Source organism: Anopheles ziemanni, chromosome 2 (genome assembly GCF_943734765.1).
Source record: "Anopheles ziemanni chromosome 2, idAnoZiCoDA_A2_x.2, whole genome shotgun sequence".
Classification (NCBI taxonomy): domain Eukaryota; kingdom Metazoa; phylum Arthropoda; class Insecta; order Diptera; family Culicidae; genus Anopheles; species Anopheles ziemanni.
The window spans coordinates 4,156,450-4,183,950 of record NC_080705.1 but is presented as its reverse complement, the minus strand read 5'-3'; the positions used below and the strand labels follow the sequence as shown (position 1 = coordinate 4,183,950).

The 27,501-nt window shown below is 45.6% G+C and overlaps 1 protein-coding gene across 1 annotated transcript; it reads right to left on the bottom strand.

Moving 5' to 3' along the window:
* Positions 1–11,492: 11,492 nt before the first annotated feature.
* LOC131283126 (uncharacterized) lies at positions 11,493–12,032 on the bottom strand. Its single transcript, XM_058312701.1, has 2 exons — positions 11,926–12,032; positions 11,493–11,850 (listed from the first exon to the last, which is right to left on the bottom strand). The coding sequence occupies exons 1-2, from the start codon at positions 12,030–12,032 to the stop codon at positions 11,493–11,495; spliced, it is 465 nt and encodes a 154-aa protein (XP_058168684.1).
* Between the last annotated feature and the right edge of the window lie 15,469 nt (positions 12,033–27,501).

Here is a 27,501-nt window from a genome sequence, read left to right as displayed (position 1 = left end):
ATGAAGTAACTAGTTTATGGAGCCTCTGAGAGCTACTGATACGTCGACCATCGCGTCCCTAGAGGTGTCCAGGGAAGTTGTGTAAGAACGCTTCTCAGGTAGCTTCGGGCGGTTAGGTAAAAGTTCTTCGCTAGGTAGCAGTAAAAGAATGAAACGCTCCCAAAAAAGAACGAAACAGATACGAAGGAAGGAGACGTAGGAGAATATGTCCTGCATAACAAATTATTTGGATGCTTCGGCTGGCGGATGGCGAAGTAACGTTTTGTTCCGCAACTCCCCAGACGGGACCGGAATCCTGGCGGAATTATGCATGCCACCCGGGACTGGAAGCTTTTATTGGATTAGTCGTGTAATTAGGGGTCAGGTCATGAGGGAGTGGGAAGTATGTGTGTGTGTGGGAGTGCGTTTAAGGTCCAAATATTTTATATGCAAGGTGGCCGGAAAGGGAAAGCTCTCTAGCCACAAGGTCTCGCTGCGAACCTTGAGCCATTTTCAGTTCAGGTAGAACGTGCCTTTCAGTAGAAGCTTAGGGAATATTTTAAAGGAAACAATTTTCCCGCTACCGGAAAGCCACGGGATGGGGTGGTTTCGAGGTTTTTGGAGAATAGTTTAGGGCTTTGCGGCATTAAAACCACATCAACGGAAGCGTTCGAAGTGGCTTTCATAAGACATTTTACATGATGGGAGTATCATCCTGTTCTATCTTTAAAATGTACATTAGAACAGCTTAACAGCAAGACGCATTTTTAATGGAGCCGCTCTCTTTGCACAGTTGAAGTTGATGGAATTTTCAAAACGACGCTCATCGATTGCATTCTGCAAATAGAATTGTTTAGCATTTCAAATCCAAACCGCTTTCCATCCACCCGCAATCTGTTTGTGCCATAATTACCATTACCGCCGGGCCGGCGCATGGCTTACATTTCTACCGATTGCATATTGCAAAGTGTGCGATGATTAATTTATCTCTCGATTCCGCCGGCTTGGATGAAAGTTTGCGTAAACGGAACAAGTCCAAGGAACAACGCTGTGGCTTTTATTTTTAGAAGCAGATTTTCCACCCGCGTTTCCTCCCGATAAATGGTTTTGATGTGGGTTTGATCCAGGTGTCGGTGCACGGGTTGGACATTGGGCTGGGGTTGGGGTTTTCTTCAAAGAGAATTACGTCCGAAAGCCACCGTGTGACGATGAAGAAAAGTGTATTTGTTTTCCGACAGATGGAAAACAGAGTAAACATGTTTTTATTGGAGGGTATGAAGTGGCAGTTAAAGATATATTTTTTTTCGTAGCCCTTGGATGTGTTCTTGGAAAGGTTCTGAAAAACTTTCCCAATAGAAGTGTCAAACATTCGGTCGACGGAGCAGAACACCATCGCTGTCCAGTGACATCCCGCGCTTTTGGCAGCTTAAAAAATATTCAGCTTCCCTCTTGCTAAGGCTTCTTGAAGGCGTATTTCCACCAGTTCCGAGAAGGATGGTGGGATTGTTTTAAGAAGGAATATGGTGTGTTTTCCGGCCCGAAGATTGTGTGTGACTCTGGCCACAAACGGTTCCGACGTTGGAAGTTACGCTCGCGCCGGAAACGACCACCAGCGACCAAAAAGGAAAACAACGCCATCGCTCGAGCATTGGTTCGGTAATTTTGCGGCCAGCTTTCGCGCGGTAACTAGGCTATAAAGCAAGCCACACTCAAGGCAGGCGATAAGCCGCGCGAAGGGGCGTCGTTTGTGGCTTTAAAATGTACACCCCACGTTGCGGGTCGTGGGGTTTTCGGGTTGGACGGGGGGTGGGGCTAATAATGATGATGGGTTTGGCCGGGGTTTTTGGCCCGGCTAACGTCACTCACCGGGCCAATTTGGCGAGCTGGCCGGATGATAAGACCGTGATGGAGGGCACCTCGCCAGTGAACATTGGCTACGAGATAATCTCCTCGTTTCGTCGCGGTTTTCTACGGCTCGTTTCTTTCCTACGGCGCCTCATCATGCGCCTTAGTGGACTAATGGGGCCGTTATGCTCGGTGGGATCGGTGGTTTAACGGTCGGAAGTGGAACAGAACAAGGAGCGTTTGATAAAATTGTTAGCACGTGCTGCAGCATCCAAAGCTTGACGGAGCTGTCAAAACTTTTCTTTTTCCTTACGTTCCACGTCGTGCCAACGAAAACATCTTCATCTTAATTCGCCAGGCAAAAAGAAAAGCGTCTCGCCGGAGAGTTGAAGGATCGGATTTGCGTTCGTTTGGAGGATCGTTCGAAATTAGTTCTCCTGTTTTTTTTTGGTTCCTGTGTGCCAAAGCACAATGGAGGCGCCTTTCAGATGCAATCGGGTTTTGTTTTAAAAAAGCTGTCACAAGTTACGTCGCAAAGTGAGCGAAGTGCACGAAACAAAGGCAGCAATCAAAAACATAACATCACGTTCCGGGGGGAAGGAAAAGTTTTTCCCCAGTGGCGAGCTACAATTTAAGCGGGGCACACTTATTTGCACACTTGTATCATCTGGTGGCCAGATGGATGTGTATATATGGATATTATCGCAGCACGTCGGTTACATTCTTGAGCGATGAGAAATAAACCCTGGGACGGGGAGTTTTCCAAACAAAGGCACAAAAATGGCATAACTTGCCAAAACAAACGCTCCGCTAACACAAGCAACGTTAACGAGCGACTAGGGGTAGAACAATGGGCAAAGGGAAGGAAAGCGACGGATGTGTGTTTTGTTGCAAACGGTTTGGCACATTATTTCGCCATTGTTGGGCTAGAACCTCCGGTGGGTTTTTTTTTGTTTTTCGGGAGTTTCCAAGAGGGAGTTTAATGCGAGCATTTGTTGTGTGTGCATGTTTTTGTTCTAATTGTTGTTCGGATGTCTGTTTTTCTAACCCCACGTTTTTCCGTACGTTTCTTTCCATTCCTTTCATTCCAGGTCAACCGTGCTCCCGTGCTGGACTTCCGCCTGCCAGGAACTTCCTTCGCGGGAAAAACAAGCGTGTGGAAATCGTGTGAACTTGGGGAGGAAGTGACATGTGTGCGCGAGTGTGGCATTTTAAGTGAACCCACGTGGGGCTCTTTTTTTTCGTTCTAAAGGCCTTTTTGACGAAGGTGGACAAAACCTTAAATATTGCTTTCGAACGTGCTGTGTCCCTTTCCGGAAACCTTCTTATGCGTTCTAGCAAATTCTCTGTGTCTCCAGTCTTCCACTTATCGGTGACGAGGAATTCATTATCACGCTGATGAAAAATGAATACTCGTTGGAAGGAATGGAAGAAAGTCGTCAAAGAAAAAAGGAAGGACAGCGGCGACATCGAGAAGGAACGATGAAAATGAGCTTATGATGGAATAATGGGAAAAGTGGGTCACTGGCCGGGAAGATTGGCTTGTGGGAGGAATGTTTCTAAATTTTTCAACAAATTGAATTCACGACGAGAAAACGCACGATAAAAAACGAGGAGAATCAAAGGGGACGCGAGGAGAGAAAAACTGAAAGTGATTTCAGCACAAATCAAAGTGAAACTTTCACGCACAAGTTCGTTCGACGAGGTGGTGAGTTTTCCCCGGGTACGAATTCCACACTCGGGAGGAAGCCCGATGTTTGAGACTTAAAGAAAATTGCATTTATCCAACTGCCATTTACTGAAATGGATTTGAGTTTAACTTTAACCGTAAATGGTTTCAATTGAATTGGAAAAATTGGCCATTCCTGCGAGACAAGAAGAAAACCCGAGGCAGAAGGCCATGTACCGAAGATGATGTAGCTTTTCCCATTCTTCCATTGACTTCTCTCCCTCCCCTTTCCGGTGTTTCAATTTATATGGTTTTATTTTCCCGTGAAAATGAAATGCAATCAAGCATCACACATTCACCGCGCGGCTTCAGGGATTAAATATTTCAATGGCGCCGATACAGGATTCGATAATGTCTTCTGAAAAAAAAGGAGGAAAAACTGGCGTGAGCGTGTCGAAAACCGTAATCCGGATATTATAATTCTGCACATGATGACCTTGAAAAATGCTGCTTGTGTGCGAACGGCGAAAGGGAAGCAATTCTGTCACGCACAGTCGGTAAATAGAGCGATGTGTGAATGTATTTGCTAGGGAGGGAAATTGTTGGCTTTTCCTCGCGTTCCCTAAATTGTAAAATATTCCTCGCAAGTGTCAAGAACCGTTCGTTCCAATAACGTACAGCAATTGATTGCACGTTCGAAGCAGATCTGTGTTTGGCTTCGAGAGCAATACCTTTTTGTTAGCCTCCTAAGCGTAAAATCTTCCTTTTTCGGTAAGACATTAAGCCTCCGCCTTCGGCTGGGAAAGGTTGCGGCCTTCTTTGGTTGTCGTAAGAAGATCAAACCGATCAGATCAAAATTCAGGGTTGGATATTGGAGGACAAGGTCATGCCAGGTTTGCCACAGGTGTGAATTGTGAGCAGATTGTCATCGGCTTTGAAGCTTTTATTGCGGGGAATATTACTCGTTTAGTCTCCGGTGGCCTACCCTCGTGTTCAGCATCAACCCTCTGGATGGGGTGTTGGAGCCGGGCCAAACAAAAACAGGCTCATCCGGATCGAAGTCATTCTATTAGCCCGTACATTGCAGGTTGCGTTTGAAAGTGAGACCTGTTTGGACGGCTGCCAGCCACGGCACGGCACGTCGAAGGCTGCTGGAAAATTCGAGGAAATCGAGACGTCCGTGCGTGTGTGTGTGAATGTTGTTTTTCGTGTACTGAACGAGGGTCATTGCAGGCGCACTACTGGAGGCGATACGGCGCCAGTCTCGGTCCATTGCGGCACGCCGTGGACGTAAGGTTAAGGTAAGTAACTAACGTTGTTAAACCTTGTCTCAAAGTGCTCCTGTTTCACTTTTTTTTTTTTTGGCAAGCCAAGGAGGACATTTTAAATCCTTCCCTGTTTGCCACCCATTTTATGCGGAGACAGTGTAGAGAAAAGGTAATTCAATTGTTAACCCGTTCGTCCATCGTTGTGTGATGCGAACACAAAGCGAACACAAAGCGAACAAAACCCAGAACTGAACAACATGGCACGTAACACTATTGCAATAACGGACAGGTGTGTTCTCGGTAAAATATTCTGAACCTGACCCTTCCTTTTCGCATGTACAGCACAAGCCGCACCTACGTCAACAATCTAGAACAAGATTTCTTCCCGTTTCGATACATCCCCTTTTCATTCTGGAAGAATGGCATTAACATACACAGGCCATTTATTCTGGTTCGATCCAAATTTAGGGTCAAATCGACCTTTTCACATAATTTATCGAATTGTTTCGATGAGCTTCAAAGTTTTAAATAAATCCATAATTGCTCCAATATTAAGTACTTTTGTCAATAAAGTAAAGGTTAAAATGAACTCTGATGGTCCGACTAGTGTTAGAACAACACTGTAGAAAACAAACAAGCTCGATGCTTACAGGCAGAATCACAGGAAGGGATCAATTTTGACAGACTGCGAGAAAAGCGGCAAAGGATATGCCCCCGATTCGGTTCTCCTTTCTCATCCCAACACACATGCACACACACGATGCTGCTGTTCCGACAGGGTTGAATGGTAATGAACATGGCGATATGGAAGTGAACAACAGCCAGAAAGGTACCTCTTGGCATCCTCTCCGTAGCCTCCCTCCGTAGGTTCGCCGGGAAACCGGATGTGCAACCGTTTGTGAGACCTGTGGCAGTGTTTAAGTGTTTAAATTCATATAATACCTGTCAGCTTACCCTTCTACAGCTCTGTCTTCCAGTTTCCGGTCGTTTCGAGGCTCGATACCGATACCGAGGTTTTACATACTCTACACTTTCCCAGTATCTGCAACGCTGCAACGCTGATGCAAGATGGCACATGTGGCCGCCTCTTCATAGAGGGTAACACCACCACCTTCATGAGAGTTACGTAATGAATTGTGTGCTACTTGAACCGAGCATGCTTTCGTCCCGGGGACGTAATGTTCGCACCGTCCAACCGATGGTGCGCAGAGGAAAATGTTTTCCAACCAACCAACTCCCTTTTTGGGAAAAGTCAGGTTTTTTGACACGACGTGTGTTCGGTGCACTGGGCTTGGCCCGGTTGAACAAGGTTCACGCCGCACCGGAGTGACGTAACATCAATTTAAAGTTTCGGCAACACGACCAAGTTTGCCTTCCGATGAGTGAATTGCGAACAGAAGGAGGTCTCTATGATTCACACCATTAGTATAAGTAGGCTTTGGTAGGTGTAACGTATAAAATCGTCATTAAAATTTGGTAAAGTATTTGAAGTATTAAAATATGAATACAACATCATATTTAACTCAAAAGTATTGGCAAGTAAAGCATTGCTCAAAGATAAGAAATCAAAATCTTTTGTGAAACTCATGCCAAAATGCGATGCACTTGATACACAACGCACCACAGATGCACTTATCTTTCAATGGTTCATTTGTTTCCCGAGCACATCGTCCGGGGGTTGCAATTTGCCAAATGAATTTCGAGCAAATATTCAACCCACGGAATAACCATGTCGAGAGCGAAACGAATCTTTAAAACGTGAAAAATAAAACCCACTCCGCACATGAATGAACCCACCATTCGGTTCGATTTGGTGGAAAATCGGGAGCGGGAAGACGGAATAACGGTACGCCATTAGTGTGCATCGCTCGTACCCTCCTCCCTTGGGTTTGGGTAAGGTTTTGAGTTTTTGCTCCTTTCGCCAGCGATTCCGAGCCGTCCTCCAATCGTCGTTTGTTGGTATGATTTGTATTTTTTCCCCCCCTTGTGTTTACGCTGTGTTGGAATGAAAAACACGAAAAAAAGTGCTCCAACTCTATGCAGTTTGGTCGCGCAATGCAATCAGCAATGTTGTGACGTGCCGTCGGGGAGGTTTTGTGACAATTCATTTTTGATATCTTCGTTTCCTGCAGTGTTTTTCGCTTGTCTTCTTCGCGTCTGCTGGACGTGAAGAGGGTGGTAAAAAAACTTATGCTAAGGATGTGCCCGAGACACGTAAAATATCATCTCCGAGGGTTCGCGAACCTGACCTATCTGTCAGGAGCAGTCGGTGCGACGATTGAGACAACAAAGAACCATTGCAATGTTATTTTCGGGCGCGAACTATAGAACGTTGCGCGATTACTTTTTGCCCGGTCATTCCCTATCGTACGAGAAATAGTTGTGAAAATCTGTGGAATTCTCGTTGTAAAGAGATTTAATTCCTTTCGTTTGGCTTCGGATTACTGAGCAGTTTCTTTCGAAATTGAATTAAGCTTCCCTGCACTCGCCTCCGCAGTCATCTCTGCACGGAAATCGAATTAGACTTTTCCAGTCTCATCGCATCGGTCAAAGAGAAATGTGATTTTTTCGCCTCACTTCGTTTCGACTCGTATGATTTTCCGGCCAAGATTTCGGGGGCCATTCAACGATATGCGGAAGGCAAAAACCGAATCACGATTCTGCTGGGAGGGTGGAATATCAAGAAGTCATCAGCGTCTTTATTCCAACCCCCCCAAATGAAACCATTAGCGTTCGTGATGGAATCGCGAAATCTTGCTGGCTCACGGTGCTTATCAGCGTGGGATGAGTGGGCATTCGCAGGAAAAACAAGCCTGCTTGAGGTGTGCCACGCCAGATAGAATCGAGCTTCTCTTATATTTCGTAAGTAACGAAATGAGCGTGGCTTCATAAATATTTTTCGCGCTTCCCTTGAATTGTTCGGTAGTTGCGGAGACATTTGGAGCAGGGAAAACAAAGATCGACTCGGCCAAAGGGGAGCTTGAGGCGGGAGTTCTGTTAGCCGTCATTACGACAATTAAGATTTACGATCGCGAATTCGCGACTGGACGCCAAACAAAGACTCCACGAAGCTAGAATATCTGATTCCGCCGACGCCATTTGCGTTTCATAAAATGTACATTCCGTTCCTTATCCTAATTCATCCATGGCGGTGTTGTTTTTTGTTTGTGCCAGTGCACCATTATCCACCGCTCGGAGTGACGCTGCCGGGGCAACGTTTGCGAAAATTGGAAATAAGATTAATTATCTTGTTTGCGCGCGCGTTTTCCGGCCGAGTTTGCCAAAGCTGCCGTCCGGGGTTGGTTTTTTTTTTCTCTCCCGGCCGTCTGTTTGGCGTGGGCCCACGTACACAGGGTGCACTTCGCTCGGATACACCCTCACACACACACACATATACTCACACTAACATAGGGCGGTACGGTTGATTATCAATTCCGGACTGATTACGCGTCACCGCGCGCGCCGCTTCACGCATCGTCGTCGTCTGGAGCTTCTCGTGTCTCGTGCTCGTCGATATCGTCGTATGTTGTAGGCCATAAATAAGGGCAGCCCTTTCCCCCTCCCCCCACGAACACGCAACGAGGTACGGTAGCGGGTGTAAAGCCCTTAGGGGATGGTTTGATTGACGTATGGGATCGAATGGAGAACGCCTCTTTCGATGCGTCGTTAGAGAAAATGGTGCAATCGTTAGTAGAACGGTTCCTTCGTGAAGCGGTATTTCAATCGTTTGGGCGCAATTCAGGCAAGTGGGGAGCTGAACTCCCGATGGGACAAACTAAACACTAATACCAATCGAAAATAACAACCCACAGAGGAATGGAGGTAGTGTATGAAGTATCAAAATTTAAATTAAACTCGAAACGAAAAAAAATATGTAACACAAAGGATTAGTGAGCATTTTAACCGAATTGTTTATAAACTCCCACTTCCAACAGTTCCGCTTCGAACGCAATCAAACAGATAGCGGGGGAATCTCAAAGATACACATTGCGAAGGTTAGTACCAGGTTTATAATCCTACGCTTCGTCCCGCAAGCAAAATTCTTTGAAAGAACTGTAACCAAACCTAGAGCCTGCTTGCGTAACCAAATTGTCACAAGCAGTGCCATCCCCAACGTTGGGAAACATTCCGCTGGCAAAATGGAAGTGGGTATATTTTGTAGCTTTAGGCAAATTTCGGCAAGGCGTTCGGGCGTTGAAAAGTTGTTCTTCCCAACTCATCCGACCCGACCTGCGGAAGAAGAGTTAGGAACAACCCACGTGAACTGGGTCAAGATGTAGCCAGCAGTTTGGAGCGGCATTCCCCCGGAAAACTTTCCCCATTTGCACCGACAAACGGTCCGGTGGGAGGTGAAAGGAAGATGAAAGCTGGCGCTGGCGCTGGAAGCGTAGATTCTGTTGGCAGAAGTAATTAGCCGGCCGCTGCAAGTGACAGAAAATGGATGCAAAAGTGTACGGCTAGGGAGAGGAAAGTTGTCTCTTATTTTATTCCACCGTACAAAACGTCCCTAATGACGTATTTGGCAGACGACACAACGATGAGTGAAAAGCTGAGGCTTGTGTCTATGTTGTTTTCCTTTCGTTTTGTCCAAACTCACCCGGGTCAAGCAGAAAAACGTGCGGACGTTCATCAACATATTTGACGTCGAGACGGATGACGGCTTCACCGGCAAGAGTTGGACATCAGACGCGATTTCTGCGTCGACAAAGTACGGGCGGGAGTTTTTCCAGCGGGAAACAAAAACAGTCAACTTCTATCATCCACATTTTGAGCACAATTTCCGGGCCGACATTAACATAAACGGTGGTTTGGCTAACTCTCCCTCCCTCTCTTTCTCCCTCGCCGATGAGTGTGATAACCATCAGCGTTTAAGTTGTTCGAGAAAAAAAAGAAATGGAAAAAGCCTTAACCACCGATGGTCGAGTTGGCAAATTTTCTAAAGCTCAAAGCCACAAACTGACACCAGGGTGAAAATAGATGTCCCGAGCATCGGCGATATGTTACCGTAGATGGAAAGTTTTCCGACATTTTCCCTCCACCAAGCCCAGGGGGCGGTTCTTTCCACGGGGGATGATGGGTTCTGGAGGGACGGTATTAAACCCTTTCTTAGAAAAGTCTGGTGACAAGCGGTTCGGAGGAGTTTTATCAGATCGCTTTGGATGTGGTGAAAATGTAGACGTAATAAATTTTCATGTTTTATAAGATTACCATAACACCGGAAGGTTGTTTGCTTTCGGAATTAATTGTTTCGAGGTTTGAAGGGGGAAACATCTTCTAAATATTATCGATTAAACACTTGGAAATGTTTCATAACCGTAGTTTATTTTTTGATTGATAGCGCAGTTAATAAGATAAGAGAAAAGGAAACGATTCCGTGTGAGATATTGTTATGTTTCCGCTTCCGAAAATCTCCTAATTGAAATTCCAATCACTCCCCGACATCCGATTGAGAAACTGACGACTTTCCCCCAACCCGCTTGAGTTCATTAACCCACGTTCGGTGTCATCTTACGATTCGCGGAAACCGCACACACATCACCACGATTCGTGTGTCGGTTTTCGTACGTGCTTGTGTGCCTGCGTGCGTGCGTGATCGTTGACATAATAAGCCACCGTCGAGGCTCGAAATCGGTTGATAAATTGCTTTTCACCGCGCAAAGACCCCAATTAAAGCATAAATCATCGTTCCCAGCATCGTTGCGCGTTTGTTGAAGCGACGGAAGAAATGCGACGAGAAAAGTGCCTCCATTCCTTATTACAAGGATCTTCTTACGCATGGTGTAGTAAAAAGGAAAAAAACAAACGATCCTTTCCATTCTTCTTTTCTTTCCTCAACTTCACAGAGACAAAACACTTTCTGTGGGAAAGGATAATAGAGAAGCAAGTTCTTTCGCCAAGTGTTTGTTTTTCTTCTAGTTTCTTGAGGTGAGAACCTCGTTCTCTACCTCGGTTTGCGCACCAGTTTGTCCGTTTCGTAATGGGTCAGTCGGCGAAGATGCACCACATTCCACGCTGGAAGTAGGTGGTGATTCTTGTTTCAAACTTTAATTGGCTCGCCCAAGTGGTAATTTTCCACCCCCCCCATCCATCATGAGAAATAACAGTGCCATTTTTTTTTGCATCTGGTAACTGAAAGTTTTCGTTTTTCGCTTGGAAAAAAGATAAAATATAGTTGCGAGAGAACATTGTGATGAGATCGGTTCGTTGGAATGAATATATTAAAATGGTATCTTCAGGTACGAACGATGATTTCACGACGAGCAGACAAGTAATGAAGTCATAATAGCGAAATAACTCAAGAAGCAGCTAGAATCGCAACGTTTGAACAGCTCGAGCGAAGTTCTTCAAATTCGACGAAACGCCTAAAACGCTGCTGGTAACAACAGGTGCCACCGGCTCTGTAAATTGGCTCGTTAGCAACGTTGGAGGTGGATTCGTCGTAAAAACTGCGCTCTTCAAATCACTTCAGCAATCTCAACGCCTGCAGGGTGAAGGGCGATCCTGTAAAGAAGCTAATCAATTCGCGACGTTCGTGGAATCAGTGGCGGAATGTTGTTTGTTGACCCCGCAAAGGGGCCACCCCCAAGGCGTGATTTGAGTGGCGACTTCGAAGAACTTCCCAGCGCTACTTATTTTATAAATTAGAATCAAAATACCGGGAAAGGCCGGATTCATGTCGATGGGGGATGGCACTTAGTGCAAATTATCAAACATCCAACAAACGCTTCCTCCTATTGTGGCGGCACCGGAAACCGTGCCGCGATGGTTCCGAACAGCTTCCGGACGGCGGCGGGAAGTAAACCGGATGCCTGAGTGCCGAGCACCTGGCCGAGATAGTCGAGCAGCACGTCGCCGATGACGAGAACGTCGCCGCCGAAAACGTTCCGACCCTCGTGGAGGCGGGTGATTTTCTTCAGCGTCTCATCGAACAGCGCCGGGTCCTTCAAGCCGTACTCGATCAGCGAGCCGAAGGTTTTGATCACGTGGATCGCCTGCCCGAACAGCGACTTGTTGTCCACCAGCGTGTGGGCCGCCGTATCGTCCGTGAAGTCGAAATATCCCACGTAGTGCGGATGCTTTTGAAAAAGTCTGAAATAAAAGTGGAGTGGCACAAAAAACAATTTGAAACAGTTGGAGAGTGTGGAAAAACGTGAAGCTACTCACAGCAACAGCATGTTTCGGCCGTGAATATCCAGATCCTTCCGAATCAGTGCCCAAGCGCTGAAGAGCGTGATTTTCTCCACCGCATTCAGTCCCGTCGAGTCGGCCATCTTCGATTCGCGTTGTGTCTTGCCCAAAAAACCACAGCTTACTTCGATGCATAAACCGCTGGCTAATGCGTTGTGGGTGTGTTTTATGAGAGCCCAAAGAAAAGAGGAAACCTCGGCCTCAATCAGCAAAAACCAGCAATTTTCCAATATATCTCGCCGGCCGATAAGCAAATTGGGCTTTTATTGCACGAGTCCCAATTTGCTGTAGGTGCTTTTAATAAGCATCTGCTGCGTGGATTTATGCTTTTCTTATTCCAACGGCACGAAGATGCCACTCCTTACCGACGCAGGTCACGTTGGCCCCCGGAGTTGGGTTCGGGCAAAGGCAGCAGATCGATATTATCAACCACTTTTTATTGAGAAGGGTTTTTCCGTTGCTTCGTGCCCTCGCAGTAATGATGCCTGCTAGTTTATGCGTGGTGGTGAGCTTTCGTTTCACCCCATTCCGAACAAGTGGCTACATTTTATTGGTTCAAAGTGCAAACCACGAGGAAAAGGGTCGCTCACCTGCGAGGGAGCGAGGGAGACGACGAAAGAAAGACGTGAAAACGGAGGTTGTTAATCAATTTCCGGTTGAGCCAACGTTTGCTAGATCTCTGCCTAAGGAGTGTGCGATCTGTACCGATCCACCTGGTGGAAAAATGGCGAAGTGGAAAAACGAGCCTTCAGCTCCTCCAATGTAACGTTTGTGCCGAATTGGTTTACGTTCCACCGAACGGAAATCGAAATTACGGTCACGTATGCTCTCAAAGTAATATTTAACGTACTTTCGTGACCTTGCGACTCTCTCCAACATTGTTGCGTGTGTGTGTGCGGGAGAAAAAAAGTGCATACATAGGTTAAAAGAAGACAGAACGGTGAAAGCACTTGTGATTTTCTTTTCTTCTTCACGTTGCTGACCATTAGCAAAACAAATTCGCTTAGTGCATTCCTTCCCGGGGCATGGAAAAAGGCTTGCGACGCATTAACCATCGATTTCGTACGCGCCATAATGAAGTAATGAAATTTTGCCTGCGTACGAAAAATGGTGGCCGGCCGTACGCGAAAGAACGTCGTCGTTATGGCGCACGTGGATGGTTTTTCCCCCGCTCCCGAGTGTTTCCCAAAGAGTTACCGAGCGGCTTGGGGAGCGAATGAAAAATGTTTCGAAAAATGAACGTAATTTGTACGGGTTGTAGGAAATGATTTCTGGCTCGGAAGTTTCAGGAAAACCCTCGCTCGGTTGTAAGCGATCCTAAGCGAGCGATCCTTCCGAGCAGAAGAAGTAAGACATCTTCGACCCTCCCCCGTTTTTCTTGTGCGTCACTGTAGGGGATTCAGATAAGTTCGCGACACCGGCAACCAGCATTCCGTAATGGTAGGCCATTTATAACGGCCATTGTAGCCACCCCAAACACCCGGAGCGCACTCCCGGCCGCGCGAATGTTTATTTTCTCTCTACTGATAGAATAAATAAGCGCCAAGTACTCGAAACTGTGTGTCTGCTGTCGTGTCGTGTCGTTTTATTTTTTGTTCTAATTCCTCTAAAAAGGAAGAAGAAAAGAATACAGATACTCGCACAAACAAAAAGGTCCCCAATTTACTCCTCAGCATGAAGCAGAGAGAAAGAGAGAGAGCGAAAGCGTCGTGGAGAAACAAATTGTCAGCGAAAGTATGTCACAGTCTAATAAGTTTTCCCGGTTTGCGGTACTTTGGCGACACATATACACACACACACCAAAGAACGACACAAAAGGCGTCATACTGGTCTTCGACGAACGGAAAACAGAGAGAAACTAGCGAGAAGGCGGAAAAGTGTTGCCGCTTCGCTACATTGCGAGATTACGCGCCGCGTACTGCAAGCGTCCTGAAACGGATTTACTTGCGTATTTATTTTTTTTGCGTGTGGGTTTTGGTTGTTTGGAGCTGCAAGGGTAGACATGTAAGTAATGGGTGCCATGTACGCCCCTGAACATGCGCCAGGCCTTTATCCTTCCGGAGGACGTGACGCTCACCCTCACGCCTGGGCCGAAGATTATCATCCAACTCCGGAACTCCCGGGTTGTTGAGGATGGAGGCAAGAACACATGTCACTTGTACTACGGTTTTTTGCGCCCATTTTTACTGACTCCCACAATCCAAGACATCGTTTATGATAGTGTAAGCCCCGGCGTGTCGTTGAAGAGGGGGCGATGAGATCGCTTGTAGGAACACACACTACGGCAAAGACTTAAGATAGCGCGTTTTATGTATTCTATTGTGTTGGGATCAAGAAAAAAAAGCTGCATATGACCGAACTTTGTAGGTTGGAATTCGCGTTTTTCCAGCGGTCGGTTGGGATTTTCCACCCCGTCTCATTTGGTTTACATAGAGGGACGAGGGCTTTTTGTTTCAACAAAATTGAATTAAATTTTCCCCGTCTGTTTATTTGATAAACGGAGCCGGCTTAATTGGAATCAATAAGAGCAAATAATATTCTTCTACGGTAGGCGAGTCCCATCCCCCGGCGCATTAGCGCTAATTGTGAAAAATGATTCGTCCGTTTTCCGGTGGTTCAGCGTCAGCGGATCGAATGTCGGTCGGTAATGCCGACCGAGGGATGATTGCTACACCCCAAAAGCTCGCCGGGGGGTGTCCTCGGTGTTCGCGCCGGGACGTGTGATAATTGATGGGTGTTCAATCGAAACGACGCAGGGAGTTCACCACGCGAGGACAATCGGACATGTTCATCATGTTCACAGCACGGTGTTGGAATACGATATGGCTCCAGCCGAGACCGCAGGGCTTGGTCTCAATTGCAGCGAGCTAATCAGTGGGACATTGGAGCAAGTAGATCCAACGCTGCCACGTTCTCCTACATGTCGAAACATTTGTGTCCCGTGGTGCAGAAATGGCGATGATTTTTTCCTCGGTTAGCTCATGCGTCGGTTTTTCCTCGACGAGAAGCTTGAACGTTTCACCGTAGTTTCATATTTATCGTCAATAGACTCGATGAAGAAGCAATAGGAGGTAGAGCAACTTTATTAAACCAATTGTTTATCATGTAGTAAACAAAGAACATACAATATTTTTTGGGGTGGAACATTAAATGAAAACTATTTAAGACACAGTTTAATATGGTAAAAGCTTTGACAAAACAAATCAAATGCTTAGCCTACACGAAGCGCAAAGCAACCTTTGCAAACGGTAAAATGCTGTGAGTTAACGGTAAAATGCTGTCAGACGGGCAGTCAACTGTCAAAGTAAGCGAAAATCTGTTTTTCGGTCGGCGAGTGTAAAATAGATTTGCAAAAACATTTGCGCACCTGGTATAGAGTGCCGGTGGATGGAAAATAGTTGTTGGTGATGATGTACAGTGGTTGTTGATAAGATTTCGGTGTACACAATACCTCTGAGCTGTTATTTTTTATAGTTAAACAATCAAATCAACATTGAATGCGCTTACATCTGCATCGGCTCACGAATAGGAACGTCTGCACGAAGCGAAAAAAAGTGACAGAAAAAAATATATTTTCGCCTGTGTTTTCAAAGTTTTGCGCCTCGTGTAAACTAAGCAAGAAACTTATCTAATCTTCAACATATAAATGTATTTGCTTTAGTTTGTCGATTTCCCGAACTTCGTTGGTCAGCGTTCTTTCGCGGAATAAAATTTCGACAGGATTATCCTTCAAACCGACCAAACACACAACGGATAATATGGGAAAAGTTTCAGTTCCTTTTTGGTCACCGGCGCGAAAAAGATGCAAAGGAGCCTGCGATAATGGACAGTCCCGGGAAAGTGCCCCGGAAAAAAACCCCCGGGGCCCCGGAACCCGACTGAGTGGCTGAAAACAATCAAAATTTACCGAGAACGAACCGAACCTTTCGTTTCGGGTGAAAATTGGGTACTTTCGAGTTAATTACTTTCGCTTTACCTTCCATTTCGCCTGAAGGGTGCGAGCGAAAAAGGTGGTTCATCGCAGATTTTGTTTCCGTTGTTTTGTAGACCCTTGCCGGTAAAAATGATTCGGTAAAGTTTTGGAAGTCAGTACCGTTTCGTTCGCGGAGTTAAAATATAAACAACCCGTTTCGTTATGTCACCTGCACGGGGCCGGTTCGTCAATCGGAAATTCCGGGGAAAACATTACTCCGTTCTCGCTTGACATTGCTAAAGTTACAACATGTTCCCCCAACCCGGTGGCTTCAACGGATGTCTCCATTTGCCCGAATGTTTCCCTAAGCCCGAAAGGAAAAAAACTCCACCGAAATGGAGACGCCCGGTCCTTCACGGAAAGCGGCGGCGGGTTGAAAATGCTGCTACGATTTGCACGGTTCGCCACCGGAGCGTAACGAATGAAAAGTAAACTTGGCATGCAGTGTTTATCTTGCGCTGGCAAAAGGAAAATGTCACCAACGCCACCATTCAAGTCGTCAGCGGAGGGCCGGGAATAAAGGCCCCCGCGGGGAGATGATTTTTCCATCGGAGGTCGGTTTCAATGTTTCTCTTGGTTTGCTGTACTTTTTCGTTTTTGTTCCTCCGTCGGTAGGTAGCATTTCCCGCGCACCGTCGTTACGGTAATTACAGTGCCGGTGTGTAATGTTAAATTGCCAAACGGCAGTCGTTTTCCGAGAGGGGGGGGTTTTTCCTTCTTTATTTTTTGGAGCCCGGGAAGGAAGGACTGGAAAGGGTGACGCTGCAGCGAGCTCGAACGGTAAAGGAACGCCATTATTGCCCTAGGATTACGGTCCACGATGGTACCATTGCTACCAATTTTCCAAACGCTCGGAAAACGAGCGACACCCGGGGTCGAATTTCACCTCATCCTTTATGCGACCGATGACACGCCGGCCCGAATGAGTTCCAGGAGCTGGGGGATGGTGGTGGTGACCGCGGGATGTGGGGATGTTGTAATCAAATAAAAAATCGCGATCACTCTCCGAACAAATGGCTCTCTATTTAGCTTTTCGGGCGGGGGAAAACGAAACGAGCGCGGTCCATCGGATGGGGTTGGTTTGGGATTCCTATTTATGTCCCTTTCTGTCTCTCCGACCGAAAGGGAACACAAATATTGACAACACTTGGCCAGAGATAGAGTGGACAGGGGCATCCCTAGCCAAAGAGTCAGATGGGAGAATTTTATTTCATTTTCACCATTTATCGCTGTCGTTTAATCTGCCATAGCGGAACGGTGTTTCGGATGCTGGAACAACCACAGGGTGGTGGGTGGGAGGGAGTGTTGGATGAGGTTGGACAAATTGATCCGCTCGATGTCATCGTATCCAGTGAATTTTAGGAAGTCGTCCTGTACGATAGCGTAATTTTATCGTGAGGAAACCAGGAACAGGGGGAAGCATCCATGAAGTTCGTTCGTAAATAAATTACGAGAAATCTAGTTTTAAATGTACCATTCAATGGATCCTCTATCATTCATGCTAGTTTCCAATGCATCGTATACGTGTACCTGGCTCCCGTCTCATGCTGATTCTAAATCTCATTTAAGTTAATTTTCCCGTACATTACACATCAGTTAAAACGTAAAACGCACAACCCTCGTTTGAATGACCATTAATTTGAATTATGTGCTCCCAGCGATCGACGGGAAGAGGCAAGGTTAGGCATTTAATCGGTAGCTAATTTATTGATGGCATTAGTCAGGGGCCATTGCGAGATCTGGATTAAGGAAATCTCTCCGGAAATTTGCAAAATAGAAAGTCACCAGATGATGAAAATAAATGGTTCCGATTGGACGTGCCTATTGACGTAATGATGGGATGATTTTTGAAGTGAAAGCTTCAATGGGATTTCGTGAAAAAAACATGAAACCTTTAAAATATGGGATTTTTATTTCATTGCCATCGTATTAAAGATGAAGAGAAAGTCGAGGGCTCAATATTTCACCCATCATAAAGATAACAATGGGCGGCTATTTCAAATCATGCCCATTTGCACGGTATGACAAATATGTCAAATCAAGAACAGAGCTTCCGGAACACAAATCAGTCTTCCGATAGGCTGTTTTACACGAGATGAAACTTTCCCGTTTGACCCTCCGGCATTGGGGGAAAAAACGGAAAAAACGACAGGTCCATTTACATACCGTAACGATGAAGTATTCGTTTCCCTTCCTCGACACTCAGTTTCCCCCGGATTTTGTCCGCGATTGTGATTGGAAATGGAAAAGCAATCCTGCAGACGGAAAAATTGGAAAGCGAAAAGAAAAGAAAAAAAAATCGTTCCCAGTGATCGCCGGGCACTAACTCTGGTAAATCACACGAGAATAGATTGCGTTTGATCTTCTCCACCGGTGCTGGGGGGTCGGGGAAAACAGATAGGAAAATTGGAAAACCACTGAAAAAAAAAATCGGAAACGTACGATTCCTGCCCAAAACAAGAGGTGGTCGAGGTGGTCTTCCCTCGTTGGCGATTTTAATATGTATTGACACTGCCATTGACGCGAGGAAATGGCTCTCGATTTTTTCCACTGTCACGCTTTTCATGGTCGAGTTTTTGCTTGGCTTTTCACCTGAAACCTGGGTAATGTTTTACAGAAGAAACCACAATAATTGGATGGGACGTTATGTGAGTTCCTTTTGTTCGACAGCAGTTGTTTGGTAGAAAACGCGGAAAATAACTCAACTCAGTCCTAGATAAACGTTTCATTTATCGTAGCGTAACCAAACTCAACATGAAATTCAAGCGCATTGGAGTTATTCCAATAAATCTGCAATCGAAAATAACGACCACCCATGTTGGTTGGAATGATATGGATGATAGAAATGATTGAAGTGGTATGAATTGTATAAAAGAGTGACATTCATCAGCACATGGAGAGAATTTGAATGTTGTGATGGAATTTCCGTTTCAAAGTGTCACTAGAAAAGCACACGATAACGATTCGACAAACGAATGGTATGATTCAACATCTCGGAACACCAAGTAGTTGAACCACAAGAAAAGAATCCGCTTTCAAGCAGCTCCAATTTGAGCAAGTGTGAAACGAGCCAGCTCCGATGGCGAAACGAGAATTGTATGCAAAGGAGATCCTGGTTTATCTATCGGTCACTTCTAGTTTCGTGTGTGCTTGCTGGAAAACCAGAAGGAACCCCTCTTATGGCACGAACCCGCCCGGGAAAACTACAGTGCAGAGTAAATAAGCAACGGAATCGAGACCCGACTCGACCTACTTTCGCGCGGACCAGCCTTTTTCCCCGTGTTTCCCACCATCAGGCACCCGAACAAGCGCCAAGTTCCTGCAGGAAAACCCCCGTTAATAGGGAAGGTGATAATGATGGTGGTTACGATTATTGGATTTCTTTTTCGTTTTCCTCCCCTCGATTTTTCGCCGCCGGCTGATGATAGAGGACAAATCTGAACGCGTCTGACAATGGAATGGATCGGTTCTGTGTGAGTGTGTGTGTGGGTGTCGGTTTGCCTGGACATTAGTTAAAGAGGCCGACCGGGAACACCACCGACAGCCGGTTTCGTTTCGGCAGTCCTGGCCGAGATATGCGTTTCCGGGCATTTTATTCCAGCGCAGGAGGAAGCACATTTGTGCGTCCCGGTGTGTATGTGTGTGTGTGTTTCCCCCGTTCGAACCCAACGCGAACGATGGAAGGTGTGTCACCAACAATTTTTCATCACTCACCCCCGAGAGAGTACATTGGTTGGTGGCGTGAATGACTGAAAAAAGAGGAAAAGTGAAAGGTAAAACCGCCACTTTGGCGCAATTTTACGTGCACTTCCCCACAACGAGGGATTCCGGGATTCCGCCCGGTGAATGGGAATTAAGCATTATGTTGTGCTCGCATTAAAAGCAAGCTCGTGGAACAAAAAGGCAATGAACCGCTGGCGCCGTGGCGTGCCGTGCCGGAAGTGAACTTCACTGGCTTTAATTGTGGCACAATGAATCGCGAAGAGCGAGAGAAAATTAAACGACGAGCAATTATAGCCCCTTTTTTCCCCCTGCTGAGGTGTATTGTTGGTGTGAGGAAGAAACAATGAAAAAGCTGAAGTAATTGGAACACCTCTATTATCATGATAACCCTCTTTTCGAAGTCGATATTGTTTATTGAAACTGAATGGAAAACCTTCGAAAAAAACAGAAATCGTTCGATGAAGGAAAATTGCCCCAATTGACTAAATTCGAAATTGAAACATGGACAATTTAAATCAATTCGAAAAATATAACGTTTCAATTCAATCTCATCCACACAAACTGGAGCTTATGCAATGTTTATCAAATACACGTGTAGATTTGCCGTATTTGTTCATGGTCAGTCAGATTTTATTATTCCACGTCGGCCTTTAGCTTGCCAGAGAACATAAATAATTGAGCATCGAACATTAAAATCGCCTACTGTGTCGTAAGGCGCAACTGTGTGTTCTCAAGCTACTTAAACCATGCTCCTCGACCAAAGGACAGCAGCGAAACGTCAACACACAAAGCGCGAAAGAATATAAAAAAAACGAGACCATAAACCAGAACGGCGCGCCGATAAAATTGTTCCTCGAGTCAAGAAGCTCTGGAGGAATAGGTTGGTAGCGTTTGCCAACTCTGTCTTCCTGTGTCGAAGAGGGTTCCTTGCAGAGAAACGTGCGGTGTAACGAGGTTGATTGCACAAACGGCCACCGTTCTCTTCCCCTTTTTCCAGGAAAGGACGCACACGTGGCGTGGGGGGGGGGGGGCATGCCGAGGAAGGTTTGTAGTTTCTTTCATTAAAATTTGTTGCGTGCCAAAGTACCATTTCCCGGAGTTTTCCCATTCGGCCAGCCGACCACGTTCGCTCGTTTGCTGCAGTTTGTGCTTTCGATCGAAAACGTTGGCAGGCAAATACTTTATTTGGCCTACTTTAATATGCACCTTCGGGCCGGTCGTTTGTTTTGGCGCACTTTTGTAACTGTGGGCGTTGCGTTTCGGTCGGCGTTGCAAAACTGAAGGGGCCAGAGTTAAGTTGAGGGGTGGTTTTTGGTTTGCGAGGGTTTTAATGGCGTGCATGGTCTGTTGCATGTCTTCTGTCGCGGAATTGATACCGGAATTGCATGGTGTGGGGTTTCGTTTCGTGGCGCACGGGCGTTACGTGGAAAGCATTTTCCAACCACCACACCACGCCACATCAGCCCCTTTCCGTTATGCAAAACTGTGCCAAAAAGTCAACGAACCCCCGGACGGTGCATCGATTTGCATCGCTGCGGGAAAAGTCGTCGAACTCGTTCGCAAGGCTTTCTCCGTCTGTTGACCCCTTGTAGGCGGGGAAAATTCGCGTGGTTTCTCACGGTGTGGTTTCTTTTTTCACGATTTTCATCAATCTCTTCTTCCGATTCGCGTGCTAACAACGAACTAAGCTGCTTTAAAAAGAGGATCTAAATGAATTTCGTAAACCTTTTCCGACGTTAGGCACCGCTTTCCTCGGGTGGAGTAGTTGGAAAAACTCAATCAGGCCCTTACCAGCAGGATCGTTTGATCCTATTCCACCAATCGAGAACGACCAGGGTGCGTCCTTAATCTCATTCTTGAGCTTCATTCAAAAATTGACTTTCCGATCCGGGTCGGGATTTTAAGGCGAATCTGTTTGGAAGTGGAAAACGAATCCGTTCCATTCTTTCCGTTCGGAGATGATGAAAAAATAATATAAATTGGACAAAAGGCATTGGAACTGTGATTTGCTAACCCTTGAACCCTCTTTTCTTTTCTTTTTTACTTTATCTTTCGCAGTTTTCTGAATGGACAGATCATCATGATAATGATGCACCGGATGAAGGTAAGGTGTTTTTTAGTTTCAATTCTTTACCCGCATTTATCCTATTGTTTGGCATTTGTAAACAGAAGAGTATAAAAAAGGCGAATGAGAAAAGAAGAGAGAAAGACAGAAACGAAACAATATCGAAAACAGAATATTCCATCATTTCCATTCGAGAACTCCAACACAATGCGAACGGTGGTGAAACTTTTTAACTTTACATTTTTTTTCTCTCCAAAATTCCACTCCCTGCATTCTTCTTGCGTTTGTTTGTATCCCTGGATTATTCTATGTGCATTTTGTTTTTCGTGTTGGTGATTTTGTTACAGATTGGTTTATTCCATGGCCTTTTGTGATGAAATGAACCTTAAATTTGCGTCCCCTGTCCCTTTTTCGTTACGGTCTGCGCTTTTAAGATGAGACGAACTGTATTTAAAAAAAAAAGTAAATAGTCATGCTGTGAGCCTTAAGGGATGAATTTATTAGGAAACTTTTATGTCTCCTCTTGTGATATTAAATTGGAATTGCATAAGATTGCTTGAAATTGAGTAATTGAAAGTCGGTAGGATGAAATATTAAAGAGAAAATAACAAATTTGAAACACAAAACCTGTGGAAGGAAATAAAAGAATATCCGTTGCTATTATAGTCCTTGAGTTACTTGTTTTCACAAATAAGCAGTGTGATCGTTGAAAAATATGAAATAAACAGCCAATAAACCGTCTGACCGACTCGATTCCAACCGAATCATCACTTCCAAGTTCGAGAAGAACAAAAAAAAAAAACCCCGGATGGTCGGTGGTATGGTTATTTATTTTCCATTATCGTTTCCGTTTCGATTGACTTGAAATCAAGCGGTGAAGAATGGCCATCGGAGACGGCGCATTACGGAGGAAAAACCCGGGTGCCGAGCAACAAAAATAAAACCACATTTGCTGCCTGCTGCAACCGATGAAACATGTTTGCCTTTAGGCGCCCGGAATCCTGAGAGAGGGGACGCGTTTTTGCTTGCCCATGCTGACTTCTTCCGGCATTCCCGGCAGAGCACTCCGCCTCGGCGAGACAAAGGAAATCGGAGCAAATTGCAATTTGATATCCAACGTCCAGAATGAAAATATTGAGGCGCGCACTGGTGGAGAAAACCCCCGTCTTGAGGAGACAGTTTTATTCGCGTCGGTTAGCTTCCGCTCATCCGGCGGGCTCCGTTCGGTAATCGAATCATTGTGGAAGGACATACGCTAGGACGCTTCGTGCCGTGCCGTGCCGTTCGCTTTCCATTATGAAAAGCCCCTCCGTGGAGTCACACCAGAACGCATCTCGCAACACGACGCGTTTGTGTACACTTTTACTTTTCGAGTGTTGTGCTGTTTGCCGTTGCTTTAGGGCCCCGAGAGGAGTTCCTTTCCTAGAAGGAGCGGTAGACAAGGAACAGAGAGGGAGATAGGGTCAGGCTTGGCGATGCTCGGTCGTAAAACGACGCTCGACGATAAGAAGGCTGTTGGTTAGCTTGATTGAAAATGGTGTTTATTGCAGAACAAGTACAAGATGTACCAGATGTACGGAACAGGATCCACCCTCTCAAAGCAGGGCCAGCGCGTGTGTGTGTGTGGTGTGGATGTTGATTCCGGCGGCCCTTGGGCCAATTGAATGTATGATTGTAAATGTTTGATTGCCTGTAGATGACAGCTGAGAAATTGATTTACTTCTGCATTCACCGACAGGATGGTGGAAAACGGATTTATGTGTGCGTAGAGACTCCCACATGTTGGTGGGGGTGTAAAATATGATACGTACTTGATAACAGAATCTAGAAAAGATCCTTCGACCTCCGTCAAATCACTGGCATTTTGTGGATAACGCGTGTAACGCTTTGCTGCAAATTTTAAATCTCGTTTTGTAACACACGAACTGGACGGTTGGAGGTTCAAGCGTTTTCTAACAGGCAATAGATCTTCACTTTCCGATTGGCAGATGGGAAAAATGGCACGACACTTTTCCACACTCCACGCGCCGCATCATTTATCACAAACTAAGCGTCCTGGAATGTGCTGGACTCACCCGTTCGAAACGTTCTCACGTTCTCCAACGACCGTTACGGCAGGGGCAGCAAAAGTTCATCATCCATTAACTTTTTTCACCCCTCCCCCCCGTTCGCTTGTCGATCCGCGATGAAAGCAAACGCCCCCCCCTTACCCCCTGAACGCTGTCAATCATGTCGATCACGTTTATCGGCTCCGTTTGCCAGTTTCGCCATATTTTGTAATTTCTCGTTTCCCAACCCGCGTTTTTTCTGGTGTCGATCGATTTAAAAGCTCGAAGGGAGAAAAAACGGAGAGCTCACACGTGATTTGTGCACCCAACCATGACAACGAGGGTGGGTAATAAATTTGAAATTTATTCGCCACCCTTGCCATCGGATCGATCGTTTCCATCTTTGGCCAGTAATTCCTTTAACACCTACCTCTTGTCGGAATTTTTCACTCATATTTTCGTTGGTTTCCATTTCCCCTTTCCTTTTTTGGGTATCCGATTACGTTCGAAGTATGATTTGTAGCCTTATTTCACGTGAGGCAACCCGATGGAGGCGCATGGTTGTTTGTGAAATGTTGTGATCGATTTTCGCTGGTCTTCTCGTACCTCATCTCGTAGTGTTATCATGACGTTTACCCCTTCAAGCGATTAATTTTCTTCAGTGTGTTCGATTTATGGTTTTAAATTAGCGAATATCATGGTCCACGTGCGTGCGTGTGTGAGTGTGTGTGTGTGTATATAAACTTTGTTTTCTTTTTCTGTTTCTGTTCACTTTTCAGGCTTGAGTGTTTGACAGTTGATAAAATCACACAGCGAAACCGTTTCATAAGCCCCCCCCCCACCATCCAAAAACCAATTGGCCGCATTAGAGCAGACGCGTGTGCGATAGCGAGGAAAAATTAACAACATCTAGCTTTTTGAAGGCTGCTCAGTTGCTTTGTTCGCGAAGAAGGCGGCGTGGCAGCATCCGCCGGCATCTCGCTAGCAAAACATCAGCATGCATCATCCCGGGGCCTGATGCTCGCCACCGCCATCCGCCAACAGCAGCTTATGGCATTCCATCGTGTACATAGCACTCGTCCACGGTCCATCAACCGGCAGCGATAAGTGGACGAACCGGGGGTGGAACTCCATTTTTCGATCCATTCCATCATTCACAATTCATTCGGGTTCGACGTCGGTAACGGCACCGGAGCAGCTCCAAAAGACGAGCCAAGCCAGGTCGGAGAGGAAACACTAGTTCACCCGGTTTGCTTTCGTTCGCTCCGGCGTCCGGGTTTTCCCCCCCAAAAGCCAAAGAGCCCAGCATTCATCCTCCGTATGTTCCTCCCCTTTCCAAGGATGCGAGAATGATGTTGGATTAAATTATAAATGGTACTTGAAGGCATTATTTTCCCGCATTACCGAGTGTGTTTGCCATTGTGTCCTGCCTGCTGCTTGTATGTGGTTTTTCTCCTTTTAATCCTGTTCTTCACATTACGGCTTAAACCCTATCCCTTTATTTTACCGTTGTCTTTTACATGTTGTTTAATTTCATTCTGATCCAACTAACTTGTACTCATATTGGTATTCGTGTTCGTCTGTTTTTAATTCATTTTACCATAATCTGGATCGAAATAATAGACCACTTGTTGGTGGTTGTTAGATGTACTTTCCCTCTCTTAGCTCGACCCATTTTCTAGTGTTATTGTAGATGCATGTATCGGCATTTTAAGAAAGGTGCTTCAGATTTCTCACGCCCTACGACACGGCAAATTCCATTGGTTTCGCCACTCGGAAGGTGCAAAGTGATATTTAAAAGCATGTCTTGTTTCGCTCCGAACGTGTGCAACATGCACCGGGGACGTGCCCTTCGTTCTTCTTTTATGTATTTTCGTCGTCGGATTACGCTTTCTTTGTCGTGCTTCCGTGCTGCAAACGATCGTTAGGCGAATCTGCAATAGCGCTGTGTGCACCGAAACGTGTGTTCTGTTTTGAAAAGCAATAGGAAGCGGAGAGACGTTGGCGTGCTCGTGGTGTGGTCTTCGTCTAATGTCAGCATAAATGTAACTACTGTCAATCCCTTCGGTGGAGAGCACATTGTACGATACGGAAAATTGATGCACATCCCATTTCAGGCAATGTATTTGATCCAATTTTGCTTCTTTCTTTGCTCGTTCACAGCGATACGCTTTCAGTTAGCGTATAAATTTTTCTCTGTGAGTGGAAATCCGATCACAAAACCGACCCAAAGCACTTCGCGGGCAGCTGTTTGTGGGAGGGGTTTTTCCGACCGATAGCGGGAAAAAAGTGCAATAAACCATCAGCTGACCCCCCGCAGAACCGGGGGTCGCATCGTCACAGATAGAGAGATCCTTTTCAGCGGAACCAGAAGCTGCATTCAATAAATGCATCACGCAGCCGTCGTTCGGGTTCGGTGGGACAAAAACAGCTGTTTGATGAATTAGTTTTGCTTCGTGAAACCCGACACGGGGGGACCGGAGGAGCAGATAAATCCGATTGGAAACATAAATTGGCAATCACGTCGCGAAATCGATGTGTGTGTGTGTATGCGTTCGTGCGTTCTCTCGATCGGAAGAAAGCCGCTTTGCGTTCGGTAATTGGGAAACCACTGTGGTGGCTTCCGGTTCAACCCCGTCGGTTCGATCGATTTGCATGATTAATGTTTAACTCGGATCTGTGTATCTGTTTTTCGACCATTGATTGATACGCCTAAGCCTTGAGGGCGATAGAGTTGTATTTGGAGGTTGATTAATTGTATGTTGTTAGAGAAAATCGAGCAAGAAAGTGATAAACATGAATATCAAAATGAAGCTTTAATTGCACCCGATGCGATATTTTTTTCTGGTTGTTTATTTTGAAGACCAACCTGTCCAACGTGGTTCGAGTCAAGCTCATTAATGACGAGTGAAAATTAATATTCTGAACAGATTTAATTTAAAACAACTTTTTCTCCTCACTCTACATGGAAGATAAATATAGGAGGAAGTTCCCTCTAGCAAAACTAATTGCTCAAATTCGTTTATCTTACCGGATCGTTTCTCGACCACATATGATAACCACAATGAATAACGAGCGTGTAACAGCCCTGTTCTCTTTCGATTCGTACCATTTTTCCTCGTGATTGCTGACTCTTCTGCAGCCGATCGATATCTTTCATCGTGCCCCGAAACCCATATTTCACACGATCGTTCCGAATCCAATTAAAAATGGCATTAAAGTTTTCCGGGTATCGGCAAATCTTTTAATACCGCGTACAAACTTCTCCCATTTGGAGTACATTATCCTCATCGCTTCATATTTCCCATAGAACACCCTCTTTCGTCCTGCACGTTTTTTTTTCTATTCTCTTTGGGAAAAACTATTTTCTTCCTTGCCTGTTTGTGGAGTGTTTGCCCCAACGATGTGAAAGTGCATTTGTACTGAGCATGTTTCCTACTTACTGTAGTTCCCTCTTCACCCAAGTTCATAGAGGGAACCAACACGCTATGTATGTATTTTTCTCCTTCCCCATCGGCGCTTGTACAGAACAAGTTTTCCATTCATTCCTCGCTCTCGCTCGAATTAACACCATCTAATACCTTCTAACTTTGCTCTTACACTAGTTTTTGGATGTTTCTTTCTCATAGATCTACTTGTGTGTACTTCCACTTTAACCTTCTTTAAACAATCTGTTTGCTCTCGTGCTAGTTTAAATTGCAGTTTCTTTGTGTCTTTGAGTCTCGGTAGAGTGTTTTTTATCC

Excerpts from the sequence above, each read along its gene's own strand:
- LOC131283126 (XM_058312701.1), bottom strand. The coding sequence starts at position 12,032 with ATGGCCGACTCGACGGGACTGAATGCGGTGGAGAAAATCACGCTCTTC. Across the intron at positions 11,851-11,925 it reads GGCCGAAACATGCTGTTGCT|ACTTTTTCAAAAGCATCCGC; the intron begins GTGAGTAGCTTC and ends CTTTTATTTCAG.